This window comes from Cuculus canorus, chromosome 6, assembly GCF_017976375.1.
Source record: "Cuculus canorus isolate bCucCan1 chromosome 6, bCucCan1.pri, whole genome shotgun sequence".
NCBI classification, from domain to species: Eukaryota; Metazoa; Chordata; class Aves; order Cuculiformes; family Cuculidae; genus Cuculus; species Cuculus canorus.
In genome coordinates this window covers 7711627-7726603 of record NC_071406.1, presented here as the reverse complement: position 1 = coordinate 7726603, position 14977 = coordinate 7711627, and the positions used below count along the sequence as shown (strand labels likewise).

General features: G+C 38.6%; 1 protein-coding gene across 4 annotated transcripts in view; it reads left to right on the top strand.

The window, feature by feature from the left end:
• MGAT5 (alpha-1,6-mannosylglycoprotein 6-beta-N-acetylglucosaminyltransferase) overlaps positions 1-14977 on the top strand; it is a 133352-nt gene that overhangs the window by 99999 nt on the left and 18376 nt on the right. For all 4 annotated transcript variants that reach the window (XM_054069322.1, XM_054069325.1, XM_054069323.1 and 1 more), the window contains exons 11-12: positions 1100-1233; positions 10440-10589. In XM_054069322.1, coding sequence (XP_053925297.1) covers positions 1100-1233; positions 10440-10589 — 284 coding nt within the window. The remainder of the gene's footprint in view (positions 1-1099; positions 1234-10439; positions 10590-14977) is intronic.

Here is a 14977-nt window from a genome sequence, read left to right as displayed (position 1 = left end):
CATGATCCTGCTGACTTCAGCTGTCACCTTTCCATATTTAATAATAGATGTATCTGCGTGAATTAGACAGTAAGATTTACGTTCTGGTCTGAACGATGTGAGTTTGTAGGCCAGTAACCAGCATGGATACATAATCTGCTGTGAGTTGGGTGGTTGGTGTTAGCTCTTCCAGTATAGGAGGTGACCCCAAGAAATTTAGAGCAAGTCCAGAGGAGGCCACGAAGATGATCCAAGGGCTGGAGTACCTCCCATATGAGGACAGGCTGAGAGAGTTGGCGTTGTTCAGCCTGGAGAAGAGAAGACTGCAGTGAGACCTTAGAGCAGCTTCCAGTACTGAAAGGGCTACAGGAAAGCTGAGGAGGGGCTCTTTAGCAAAGATTGCAGGGATAGGATGAAGATGAATGATTTTAAGCTGAAAGAAGGGAGATTTAGATTAGATATGAGGAAGAAATTTTATACTGTGAGGGTGGTGAGGCACTGGCACAGGTTGCCAAGGGAAGTTGTGAATGCCACATCTCTGAATTCAAGCCCACGTTGGATGGCGCTTTGAGAACCTGATCCAGTGGGACATGTCCCTGCCCATGGCAGGGAGTTGGAACTGGATGATCTTTAAGGTCCCTTCTGACTCAAACTATTCTGTGATTCTGTGGTTCTATAAATTTACTAAAATATCGTTACAACATTGAGCAACGTACACTTAGTTAACAAACCGAACTCCGGGATTTTTTTTCACATTGCTTGAATCATGTCTCTGAGGTTGTCTGGCTGGATTTCTTTTGATTCTCTTACCTCTGATAATAAAATAAAGCTCAGCACACAAAAAACGGTCGTCATTGGCCTTTGTCCAGCTACTGAATTTTTATTGCCAGAAATGAGCCAGAAAATAACTGCTTACTTCAGTAAACATATGTAGCAGCACTGAAAATTAATAAGAACTAGTCTCAAGAATAAAGCAAGCAAATGTAGCTCTCAGTATGAATGTGAAGGAAGTGGTCTGTTGAACAATACGTTCCTTACACCTACTTTTCTGACAACATTCACGCTTTTGCAACATTAACTGATAATTTAAAAGGTTTTGAATATGCTCTATTTATTACAGCTCACACTCCGGATAACAGCTTCCTTGGATTTGTGGTAGAGCAGCATCTGAATTCCAGTGATATTAAACACATTAACGACATCAAAAGGCAGAATCAATCTCTTGTTTATGGCAAAGTGGATAATTTTTGGAAGGTGAGTTTTCTTTTTCATTTGAGCAAATTTATTTTGATCAATGTGATAAAGAATAACTCTACATTTAAAAGTAATTCTTCTGTCTAAAGTTTGGGTTTTTTTCTGAAAATAAACATAATAATTAAACCAAACATTTTTAAGGCTTTCTAATGAGGAAGCTTCTGTCTAGATTTATGTGGATCCTTTGACATTTAGGCACACCTTTCTGATAGAATAAAAAGGTTTTATCATCTTGATATCACAGTAGTTTTGGAAAATGCAGCTGGTGTTAAAAGTAACGGGCATTTGAAGGTGTAAGAGGCTTTGTGATCAGACATAAGCAAAGATGTCTTTCAGTTATTTTCTTATATCTACAACCAAAAACGTGCTCCATTTTGAACTGGAAGTTGTGTTTCACAAAAGACCCTGGAAGCGTTCAATCTCATTTTTTCTCCCCGAAATAATATCAGAGCTTTGTTTCTCTAACTATTGCAATTACTGCATTGTCTCCCATCTGTAGATGAGAGCTGCAGAATAACTACACTGAGGTTCGGTCGTATTTTCACCAAGTTGAAGTATATTTTGCTGTTAAGCTCGCGGTGGTCTCTGCTTTTTGTCCCCTGTCCTTTTCCGGAGCTCCTTCCAGGCTGCCACACCTAGGAGTGTGTGTTTCAATGCAGTTTTGAATGAAAAGTGATTACTTATTAATAACTGGATTTCTTCCAGCTTACTTCTAGCTCTGTGTGCCCATAAGCTCTGTATGCCTTCCCTCCTGCCTAAAAAGACCTTATTTTAAGCCTCTTGTCAACTGCAAAAGAAGCTGATCAGTAAATGCTGTGCCGTATGTAGGGCTAAGTGATGTGACAGTGCGAGAGCAGCAGTCTTGCACTTTCTGTCCTTTTCTCTTCTTTGGCATGAGAATATTGGTCTTACACAGTTCTCCAAACCACAGAACCAACGTTTTGACTGATAAATCGGGTCATACAGAGTAAATTCTTGAAAAGATCTACAAGTAACTGGTCTATCTGTGAGAACAAAACATAAACTTAAGCGAAATGAGAGAACGTTGCTAGTGGTTGCAAAAAGGTAGAGCTGATTACTTCTTGGCTACTGTGCTGAGAAAAATATGTGAAGTAGCTGTGCGTGTTCGATTGCAGTCTCTCAGGTCTATATTTGGGCTTATCACGGTAAGCCATGTAATCTGCGTCTTGAAAGGAAATTTTGCTTTGCATCATAGTAAATACTCTGATAGTTATTGTGTTTGGCTCACGGGATAGAACAACTTGATATGCGCCCTCCTGCAGTCTGTTCTTGTCTCTGCAGAATGGTGGGGCAGAGCTGGGACCTTTTCACTCGGGTCTGTTCTAGCAAAGGCTCTTGTACTTTCAGTTCCTGATCTCCTTATCAGTCTCTCAGGAACAGCTGCACGTAATAATCATCTCTACCTGACCTGGTTTGTAGTGCATGTCAGCAGAATGATCTATAGAATACTGGCTGGATTTGAGGAACAAGATAGTTGCTTAGTCACCAGAGGTTTGTTTTTTTTCACTGACATATAACTTTCTCGTTTTATTCAGAAATATGTATTAATAGTTTATATGCCCACAGGGGAGATTTGCGATTGCCTGGTCCGAGATTCTGTATGACACACAGGATGTTCATGGACTAAGACAAAAACGTGGCTTTTTGGAAAAGAAGATCCAATGCTGATTTTTAAGTAGCACAGGGTGGAAACCCCACTACTTCCCCTGGTAAAAGGCTTGAGTAATTGCCTTATCCCTTAAGAATTTGTATTATTTCTTGTCCAGATTTCCAAATGCTAATTTCCAGTCTTAGTTGCAGTTACAGATTTTGTCTACTGAACTGATGGTGTTGGTGTTCTGTTTCCCTATAGGAAGATGTAGATTGAGGTCCAGGTAACCCATAGTTGTCTCCTGGAAAGCCTGTATATGCTGAACCACTGAGAGCGTCCTGCTTTTCTAATCCTTAAGTGTTCTCACGTGTCTGTTTGCTCTCAGCCTTTTGAAGATTATTCACATTCCTCTTCAAATGTGAATGTGAGCAAAGGGCACGTGGGCCATACCAGCACCAAATCAAAAAGAAATACTGAATGCTTTGTTAGACATACCTAGGAACTCATGTTTAGACAACTTCTCAGCTGAGGCCCTTGTAATATTTTTTTATAACTGCTGCCTATCAAGTCACTGCTCCATTTCTCTAAGTATTGCCTGTCTTGTGTCTTCTAGGATGTGTGACTTAATAACTGAGAGTATTAAAATGCTTACTGTATGCTTGTAACATCAAGCACATTAAAGCTGTAACTTGCAGACTGTAACTGCAGTCATGCCCATATGCAGTGATACATAAAGTGCAGTCGCTGCAGATAGGCTTTGAATTGGTGATGACAGTGTGAGACGTCTTATCTGTACTGATAAAATCCGATTCTTGTGATCAACAGAAAGCTTGAACTAATCTTGTCTCTGTGTAATGTGCTTATTTCATGTTTCCTTCGTTTTCACTGTTCGGTGCTCTTTTCATCTGCCACCATGGCTTGTACAGGACCAGACTAATCTACTTATCCTGCTCCTTTTCTTCATATTGAACATGGCCAATTAACAAAAAGTGTAATCTCCACAGAATACACGTGTCAGTGCTGGATCTAATCAGTCATTAGAGAAGCACAGTGTGAAGGGGAGAGTGTTCCAGTCCCCAGACTGGGGTGCTCTTGGGGAATAGCTGTTGAATTGTTTCATTTTAAACCAAGCAGTTGGAAATGGAACTGAGGTATACACGGGACTTTTGTTCCCTGGGGGTGAGACTAGAATAGCTACCTGCATCGTGGTTTTATATAGCTGTGGACACGGGTCCTTTGCTGCATCTGGCTATGCCTGTAAACGAAAACAAGATGCCAAATTACTTGTCATTTCATCTTTGCTAGAAATCCCATATTCCCAGCTCTGCTGCATGGCTGGGCAGTTGGTGAGGTTAGCTTTAACCTGTGCACACTAACCAGGTTATTGTAGCTAGCCAGTTTTCTGAATCGGTTTGTCTGTTGACAAGCTAACTGTCTGCTGACAAACTTTTGAGATATCAGTAAGAGCTGTCTTCAAAGCACTTCTCTGACCACAAACGTTTGCAAACTTTCTTGCGTGCACAACGTTCTGTGTCATGGAGTCCCTCAAATCTGTGACCTGTTGCAGGAGGAGCCATTAACTTTTGGCTTTTTCTAAACCTGCCTCCTACTAGCTTTGTTTGCCTTCCTGTCAGCACGTGGTCAGTCACTATCCGTTTTCTTTGTGCCAGTTATGGTACCGTAAGCCTCTCTCATGCTCTGCCAACTTGTCTTTTCCAAAGTGAAGAATTGTTAATGAATTCATTATAGGTTTCCGTATGTAGGAATGGAAACCGTTCTGTAGCTTGGATCCTTTTTTACCTCTCTCAGAACTGCATCTAATGTTCTTGGCTTCTGTTTGCCAGAACCACAACAATGTTTGAGAAGGGAGACAATTGTGTTTATATGGAACAGTTTGATATTCTTTTTATTTCTCTATTCCTTTCCAAGTAATTCCTATCATTTACTTGGTTGGTGAGTGGACTGCCTGCTGCTGAACATTGGACTGCTTTTTTTCTTGGACCATAATCATATTTTGTCATAATGCAGACTTTTCATTCTTCGGTGGTGCTGGTTAGCTCGGGTCCATTATTCTTATGTGAAGCTGAGACTGGTTTTCAACACATGAATCACTTTTTATATTGAATTTATTGGTCATTCTATTTCCTAGACACTGAGTCCCTTAGGCTACTGAAGGAGCTTTTCAAATACTTTAAAACCCGGGAGGGGGGTTCAGTATCATAATGTTTTTCTTGAACATTTTGAAGAGAGTTTCAACTTTGCTACTCTGGGTGGTATGTGTTGACTGCACGCTTTGTCCCTTCTCTGTTCTCTACCATGTGATGGCTGTTCATTCACAAGGGTGATTCTCTTCTATCCCAAAGCAACTTAGTTCCTTTCAGAACTTTAGAAGAGTTTCTACATGCTGAATGGCTTCTTCAGAGAACGCTACCAATATGGTGAGAGAATTTCCTCCTACAGACAGAATTGACTACTGTAATTTTGTTGGGTTTATGTGGTTGTATAGTTAATATTTTATTTAAGTGTCAGATAAGTTGGTCAGTGTAGAATTTACACGTGCTGGTCTTGGGTCACTGAATCCTCTCCAGATCTATTTATGAATTAAGTACTCTGCATTAAGTACTCCCTGACTAGCAATCTGAAAGTTTCCTATTTGAGCTCCATGAGGCGTCATCTACTCCTTGGGATTTACCACTGTATCTCTTTAACTCTCTCAGTGTTGTTGTACATTGAATTCTCCAGTGTTTGTGCTCTTTCCTAGTTCCCTGGTAGACAGGATTTTTGTTATTCAAGGATGTCTTGAAAAGCCTTTGGGAATGTGACACTTCTTGAAAAGAGAGGTTTTCCAATCTTATGTGTGTGTCACAATCTCAGTTCTCATACATTGCATATACAATGGATTTTGGCTTACCTTGGACTTGACGCTTTGGCATATGAGCACCCAGATGTTAAGACTTCCAGACTTAATGGTATGCGTTCAGAATATACAGAAAGATGTATCCCAGTACTTGCTTCTCTGAGTTACGTCTGTGAAGCTTCATAAAACCGTTTTCTTTTGATTTTTTTCAATGTAAGGAAGTGAGACTAGTTCTATAGGCTATTTTACATACATTTTGCTGTTTAAATGTTCAATCCATAGGGCAGTTTAGGACTCTGAGGTGAGCTCTTCTGCACTGCTGTTGGCCTGGCATTCTGCGTGTGTGGTGCTTCCTTTCATTCACTTCTGAATTTCTAATGTTCTGTGAGGGTACCTGAATGGTCTAAAACTGAATTCTCTGATGACTGTGGACTGATGATAAAGCAGCATTGTTCATTACCACCAACTACCTCATTAAGAAAACTAGAAGCAGAGTTTAGTTCTTATTGCATACTGTTCCTACCATGTATTTTTGCTGCTTAAACTTTTCTCCCACCCAACTTAAAATTTCAGCCCTTCAGACTGTCTCTTCTTGTCAACATTGACTTAAGGAAAGACTGATCAGACAGTTCACATTTGATTTCTTTGATGAGAAAGGCCTATTTTGTAGGAGTAGGTGGAAATAATTGATGAACAGTAATAACAGCTCTGCAGTTAATGATCAACAAAAAGTTCCTTCCTGAATGGCATGTTTATTTTAGCTACCAAAAAATTGTTTCAGAAAAGGTTTGTATGACAGTTTTTCACCGTTACTTTTCCATTTGATTCTGAGAAGAAACTATTTGCTTTTTTTTCTCACGTGGTTACCTTCCGTGCTCGGAGTCTGGCTTTGCAGTGTGGACAGCAGGCATGGGTGAGGAGGACCGGCTGATCCAGACTCTGCAGAGAATGTTGGTTTTGCATTACTAGCCAGCAGCCCATGATCTTGTCTCTTTGAATTCATTTAGGAGGAAATAAAAATCTGAAGTTTGCTGTCAAATGATTTAAGAGAAAAGAATGTTTATATATGCACCCCAACCAAGCAAACTCAGGAAGTGGATTAACAGTTGAAGGGGTATTGATATTTTGTTTGCAAATCATGTATCTTGATTTATTTACTTGTAGTCTTTCTTTTTATAAATGCCATGTTTATGTGCTCCCATTTTCTAATTCAGCATTTTTAATGTTTAGAATTGAAATATGTGCCCTCATTACTTTGTTGAAGTAGCTTGTTGCAATGTATACTTCTATGATCCAAAATAACACTTTTCCACAAGTAATGTGGACATTCAGAAATACTTAAATGCAAGAGGAGACAAATGTTAGTGAGATTTAGGTAAGGGATAAGGTACTGATGGTATTTTTACGGTAATTCAAAGATGATTATGAAAGCAGTGGCTTTGGACTGGAAATGGGCAAGGGAATAAAGGGATAAGGGAATAAAGCGGTGATTGTTCTGTGGCTTGTGTTTTCTGAGTTTTTGCTTGGGCCTTCTTTTTTTTTCGTTCAGAAAGAAAGACTTCTGGAAAAGTTAAGAACAATTGTTTTATGTAGAGGAACAAAAGGAAGATGCTGCTCTCAGTTCCAGTTATTATTTAAAAAATTTCATTTGATTAAAAGAAGGAGGGGATCCTTTAAGGGATGGTGGATTTTTCCCAGCTTGTGTATGTTGTTTTACTCTTGTCGTTTGAAAACCAATTCCTAACATTTTTTGCATATTGATCCCTTTACTTACACCTATCTATCTATAGAAGTTCCTTTGTGAAGAAAAACCACTTCTGTAGACTCTACAGCACAATTTACAGTAGTTACCCTGGAAGAATTTATGTTGTTCGGGATACTAAATGTTTTATCTGTTTTAGAGTCTGAATCAGGAAGTCAGTCATGTGGATAAGTAATGTGCCCAGTTAAGGTTATGGATCGTTAATTTATGTTTAGTTTGCACTTGCAGAGATGCTTAAAACATGTTGATTTTATCACTGCTTTTGCTTTGTTTTCCTCAATTGTATTGATTGGTTATATATTAATTTTAAATATAATTTGCGTGTCCGCTCAGTTGATTTGAAATTTTTATTATTTTTTATTATATATTTTTGTAACTTCAAGGATTTAAGTAAAAACACTTTATCTGCCCCCTTAAAATACTAATGTAAATACAGCCTGGAAGCCTATTCTTTTCATCCTGTCTTAGTATACTCCTTTCTTTTTTTAATCCTATATTCCCTGGTTTGTACTCATCAGCTGCTGATATTGATACAGCAGACAGCACATGGATATAGTAGAAAGATTCACTTTGTTACTAACAAGATAGTTTGGTGAATGTTTTGGGCTAAATTCAAGGTCTGTTGTGTGTATCAAAGAGTGTTTCCACAGAATTTCAGCAATGAATTTCAGATACTTTTAAGAATCCCACTAGATTTTTATTGGCATCACATATAAACAGGAGCCATTTCTTTAGGTCCATTTTATATTCATCTTTGAAGATGAGCTAATAAAGACGATAAGATGGCAGCAAAGCTTGTTGAGATCAAAGATTTATCTAGTCCAGTGTTCTGACTCCAAAAAGAGCCAGAACTCGATGTGTAAAGAGGATGCAAAATCAGGCCTGTTTCACAGCCACTGGAGACAAGCAGTTCACTGGCTTCTTGAGCCAAAAGTCGTGTGACTATTCAATAATAGATTAACAGATTTTCTTCCATAATTGCTTTTTGAACCTATATAAAACCCTCAACAGTCCTACGGCGAATATTGCAGTTCCTCAGGAACCATTAGAAAGACTGTAGGCACTACATAATTTTTAATGTCAAATATTTTGTTTTAGAGCAGCTAAATACTCATTAACAGGTTTGTAAAATTGTTATTGACATCATTAAAAGAAGTAATACGATGGTAGGTAGTCCTATTTTCGTCCTTCCTAGCTGTTGCTGATATTTTTCTTGAGTTAGAGTACGTTCATGCCAGCAGTTTGTGTGATATGAGCTAATAAAATCTGAGGCAAGTGCGTTAGTATTCTTACTGTAGGCAGATCGTGTCAATAGTACTTGTGCTTCGCTGTCATCTCTTCCCATTCAGAACACAAAAGCCTAACCCATAGGATCCATTTGTATGGAAAGGCAGGCAGGCGGGATTGAGGCGTGCCTGTCGCGACAGACCGCTGCTGCCTTTCTGGAAACACGACCAAGCTGTTCCATTTGTATTTCTCCTGTACATTTGTAAAGAAAAAGTTCTACCGTGGGTTTTCTCTTAACAAAGCTTCTCAGCAGTTTCTAATTATGCTGTTTTACTTTATTAGTAATAGGAAAAATATCTCTTTCAGAGTAATTCAAATTTGCAATAAAAAGATAAGTAAGAAATAGAGCAAGCTTTTAGTTTATTAAATATTTTTTAGATATTTAGATATTTTTAAATATTTTTGTGTTGATTAACAATAACGGCAACCACATCAAACAAGAAAGCCCTTTTGTCCCGTTTTTTTGGCTGTTTTACATAAAAATTAGCCCAGCACGTTGTCCCATTGGTGCAGCCTTGGCAGAGCTGCCAAAGCAGGGCAATGGAGTAACGAGGCAGTCAATCAACTTCATCAGGAACACCATCACCAGTGGGACAAGCTGGAGCTAGAAGCCTGTGTATTCGAACATAGACCAATAATTAATTTAGCAAAGAAGTTTTAAGAAGTGCTAGTGATTTACTTAGGCCTGATACCTCATTGCTCCTTCAAGATTTGAGAAGGTGGGGTTTTCACCAGTCTACTTGCCCTTTCAATGAACTTCAGTAACGTTGTTGACCAGCCTTCACCGAGGGCTGCAAAGGAACAGTGTACAGAATTTGCATGACAAAAGTAGTGAGAGAAAGTAGAATTCTTTAAAACTCTCTTGCTGCCAAGGAGTACAGAATATGTTGCCCAATTTGAGAGCTATTATTTAGAATGTGCAAATATTGATGGAAAGTCTCTCTGATCTGTGCTGCGTGCTAGCTGTAAATACAGTCTACAGCTAATTGCTTCTGGAATGCCAGTAGCCTTCAAACCTCAAAAAACATATGGCATTGAAAATTAAAGTAGTTCTTGTTTGCAAACTAGGATGGTTTACTAGTTTTATTTTTTTAAAATTCAACACTAAAGCCACTACTCTTCTCTGGGTCATTTCCAAGTGCCTTTAGAACTTAGATAAGTAGAGTATTTGTGGGTGTCTCACGGGACTCAGATACTGGGTATTTAGAAAAGATGTGTATTCAGGTTTTCAGTTGGCAGGAGTGCATGTTACTAAGGTAAGATTCACCCTTTCTTTCACAAGGAAGATAAACAATACCTGGTTATTTTGCACCTCTGACAAAAAAAGAGCAAAATGTTGAAATTTCAAAATTAGTTTGTTAGTATTGTTAGGCCAATACTGTTTAGGCATGCTGAGATGAGAGCTGTCTGATGGTAAACTGGTTTTGTCCAGTTAGAAATTAATAGGAACTTGGTGTTGATTAATTTATACCTATATCATGAATAAAAAAGCTCCAGTTTTCTTCCAGTCTAGTGGAAAACAAAACCAATAATGTAATGAGAGAGTAAAAGAAGTCATTTAAGAATGAATGAACGAACTGCTTCTCTTTTTGGCTTTTATGGTGTATGACATTAAAAAAACCCTCTTGATTGAACACAGCTGCTTGAAGTGTGTAAAGACTGAAAATATGTTGTCGTTGCTATTACAGGATAAGAAGGCTTATCTGGACGTCATCCACAACTATATGGAAGTCCATGGAACTGTTCATGGGACAAGCACCATGTATATTCCCGGCTACGTGAAAAACCATGGTATACTCAGTGGGCGGGATTTGCAGTTTCTACTGAGAGAAACCAAAGTAAGTTTGTTAAGAGGGAGTAGTTGGCAAAAATAGTTACAGATAGGCAGTATCTGAGGTGCTTCCTGTGAATGACCTCATAATTTAAAAAGCGATGGGTAAAATAAATGACCAAATGTAAAGGAGCTTACGCTTTCCTCTGTCTGCTAAGAATACGTTTTCAGTCATCTCCGTGTTTTGTGGATTGACAGCTATTATTAGAAAATTGAGACGACAACCTATAGTCACAGCCACATTTAACAGGCAGCCTGAGAAACATGGATAAATGCATTTTTCAATTCCTTAAATGCGATATTCAACTCAGGAAGATTATCAGCTGAGAATGTCCTTTGTTTTATATCCCTGATGTGATATTTGGGGAATATCTGAAAGCTGTACAATAGGCTTGCTGGCTCTGCCCTACTGATGACTTTAACCTTGAGTCACCCTACTCCCCGGGGAGAAAAGAAGAAAGGCAAGCACTTCATTCACCATTCAGCTCCTTCTTTTACTTTAGTTGTGCAGAGAGAGTGAGCAAAAGAGTGTGCTTTTTGTGGTGTGCCTCGCCTGTGGCCCCACAGTCAAGGGAACTCGAGATAAGGGACATTATATACATTGAGATAAATAAACTTTTGTCCCTGTAGGTAGAACGCTTTGTAGGGTTTTCTGTGCCATTCCCATAATCTTTGTGGCACTTTAAAACACTTTAGTAGATTACATTTAAATAGAATGTTTAACTTTCAGTTGGTCAAAGAAGTGTTTTTTTTCTGTTTAAAATTAGCAAAATGTGTGGAACTGTACCACTTACTCCCCATTGTTGATAGTTTCTTGCTGTGCACTTCTACAGAAGAATCTATTACAAAAGGAAAAGGAAAAAGCAAGCACCTCCCAGCCTTCCCACACGACTGCAGAGATCTTTTTTTTTTAATATTTGGAAAAATGATGGTAATTTGACATCTCCATGTGACAGCTGTTGGCAAATTATGACTTTTAAAGGCAACCACTGTGTGTATGTACTTGATGCATACAGATGCACATAATGTTGCAGATTAAAAAGTCAACATTTACTTTCATCATAGATAATGCTGAGATTACACAGCTTTTGCCTGCGTGAAGTATGAAATCACTGCGTTAATCATAGTACTAACGTGGGAAGAATATTGACATTGTAATAACCCCAAGCACAAACAGTGACTTCTTTCTGGAAAAAAATGGGTCTTACTCACTGGAATAGTAAAATAAGCTGATAGACTTCCTGTAGAATAACTGAAGTCCTCACAATTTACAAAGTACAGTTCATAATAGCAATTACGTTTGACTCTTCCCCTAATTCTTTATCAGACATCGTACTTGTATTACCCTACAAAGCTTCGTTTCCAGTATTAAGTAGATGGCTCATCTAGTTGTTATTGGTTGTATTTGTGGTGCCGTAAGGTGCAGTGTAAGGACACATTCGGTTTAGGACAAATTCAGGTTGATACATACATATTATGTGCCTCATTACAGGGTGATTACATGGGGTTTGTGACACAGGAAGTAACCAGAGTGGTTTCACCAAGTTTCTGACAAGTAATTGCAATATCAGATGGAAGATACTATCATGGGACTGTGGGGTACTCCTGAGAACAGCAAGTTGCTTATTTCTCACAAACTCTACGTTTGTGAAAAGCATGGATTTACACTGTACTATTTTCAGAATCCTACAAGCATTTTAGACTATAATTATGTTCTATTCTATTGCTCTGCTTTTTTTCTTTTCTTATTCCTTCCTAACATCAGGAGAAATCCTTCAAGAATTTACTGCATTTCTTAGGAGATGGCAATGCGAAACGCAGTGTTTCAGAACTCTGTGTCAGGAAGGCAGTGCTTTTATCGCATTATCTATTTGATACAGTCTTTCTTAATAAACTGATTTCTTTTAAGTTGCAAATAGTGTTTTCCTATGGCTTTTCTGAACTCCTGTTAGCAGATTTGCAAATGAGAAAAGCCGTGTTCCTTTTTAGGCAATTATTTTGCAGCCCGCCTGGCAAAACTTTGATCTGATGTTAAGCAGTTAAGTGTCCTTCTGCATCTCTTGTTACTTACCTGTTGTTAGGCAAATAGGAGTGCAGTGAGTTTCTGATGTTGCAACAAAATGAAAGGTAGTATGGCTTACTGTGTCATGAATTTCAGTTATTATTCCTGTCTAATACTTACTTGTCCCAATGCATCTAGTTTAACAGTCAAACAACAGCGTCCTGACATGGAAAGTGGAAACTGAGATTTACCATGTAATTGGTTTGGACTTTTCAGTTTGTGGTGGATTTTTGGGTTGCCTTTGTGAGGATTTTTTGGGCTGGCTGATGCTCAGTATCTCATTAGGTACACTGGCCGTGCTGCCTTAGCATATGGTTGCCTCTCAGTGTTGCTCAGCAGACGTACTTGTTTTAAGTCATCTTGTTGCCTGTGCATTCACAGTTTCAGATTTTTATGTCCCTTAAGAGACAATACTTTAACCTAGCTTAGCATAAACCAGCACTCACCTGTCTCTGCCGGCCATCTGCTGCGTGTAGGGGTCAATTGTGTTTGTATCGAATGGATCATGGATTGAATTGCTAAAATAAGTGCAGGTTTTCCACAAGAATCAAGCTGACTTGAATAGGAGCTTTGTGCCCTGAGGAGCCTCATGTATGTATGCACATGCATCCAGTGATGTTCAAGGACACTTTTTGATCGTAATCACTTTAATCGCTAGGCAACATGACCGGAGCCCCATAATGAATTTAGTTATGGGGTTTTGTCACCAGACAATCGGTGTGCTGATAGTGTGTGAATAATTGGAGCCGTAACTCAAGGCTGGTAACATCTGTGGATGCAATGCTCCCTTGAACCATCCATGCTTGCTGTTTGCTGTCTCCAAGCAACAAACTTTGTCTTTAAGCTTCCAGAAAGATTTTTCTTTTTCTAGATATACGTTTTTATGCCCAAGGGCAAGGATTGTCTTTCATTGCTTGTGATTTCAACATCCTGTAAGCAAGTTCCATTCAGTCAGCTGACAGATGATGTAGTTTTCAGAAGTTGGAGCTAAATAACAATTTAGCAACTAGTACACCTCGGTGTACTCCGAAGTGTCTGTTGATGTTGCAGTGCTTCATTTTTGCCCAAAGACGGCATAATACCGATAGGTGATGGTTCAGTTGTGATCCTTGATCAGAGCTTTGCGTTTTCCAAAATGTATTTGGTCTCTCTGCAATAATTGATGTAGGATGTGGTTATTCTCAGTGCGTGCAGCTGCCGTTTCATTCTAGTGTATATTATAAAGCAACGCATTTCAGAAGAAGTGCGTTTTTCAAGCAGGAGGGAGCTGTTTGAGATTCATCATGGCTAGTTCAGCTGTGTAGTGCATGACAAAAACGAGACATATCAACAGTTCCTAATGAGAAGATGTAAAGCCATTCATCACGTCAGAGGAAAATAGAGTAGGCGAGCTGGCAGCCTTCCTGCCAACTTAACGTGGCTTCTTGCCAAGTGGGCAGCTGGAGGAGTTGGACCAGACTCTCCTGGTAGAGCTAGTACTGAATTCTTGAGAAATATTCTTCCTTTCAAGAAAGTTTTAGATGTGATTTTTTTTCTTCGAGTCACTGTAATTTGTTAAGGGAATCCAAATCCTTTTGCCCAGTGGAATTTACAGTTTGTGAATGATGATTAATAAAAGTAGGAGCAACACTCTATTTAGATAGTTTGGGAAAAATCCTGTTGTAATGTTAGCTAAGCAGAAATAGGAAAACAAACTGATTTTTTTTCATATTGCCTTTTATTAAGTAATTTATTTTTTACTTCCCCACGCTTCACAAAATCAGCTGAAAGCGTGTTTAACTACGGATTCTATTCTAAGGTTGTTTCAATCACAAAAGGATTGACTTTTCTGGGAAGTATTTTATATTCATGAGAAAAATATATCAAGATTGTTAACAACAGCCTTTGCTGCACTTCTTTTTCTGTAGTTCTGAAGAGAATATTTAAGTTCAGTAAGGAGGCACACAGAAGTGGTGATAAAGAACCAACCCAACAGAATAAATTAGATAAAGTGCAGTGATGTTAGAAAGGGGAAAGGAGAAGATAAACACGCCTGTCTGTGGAACTGTAGCATTTAATCTCTGGAATATGATTTTTTTTTTTTCTCTTAAATATTCAGCTAGTCAGAATTACAGTCAGTGAAGTAAAATATGCACTCCTTTCATTATACTTTTGGCTATAATTTAGAAAAACTGTTTGTTCAAGTACTCATTTTATTATTAGTCTGATCTGGTGCAGTAAATTCCGCAAATAAATTGCTTAGTGTCAACTGAAAGTCGGTGGTTTCCAAAAAATAAAACAAAACCCCACTGTTCTTTTGTGGAAGTGGTTGTGAAGCACTTTTCACATCAGAG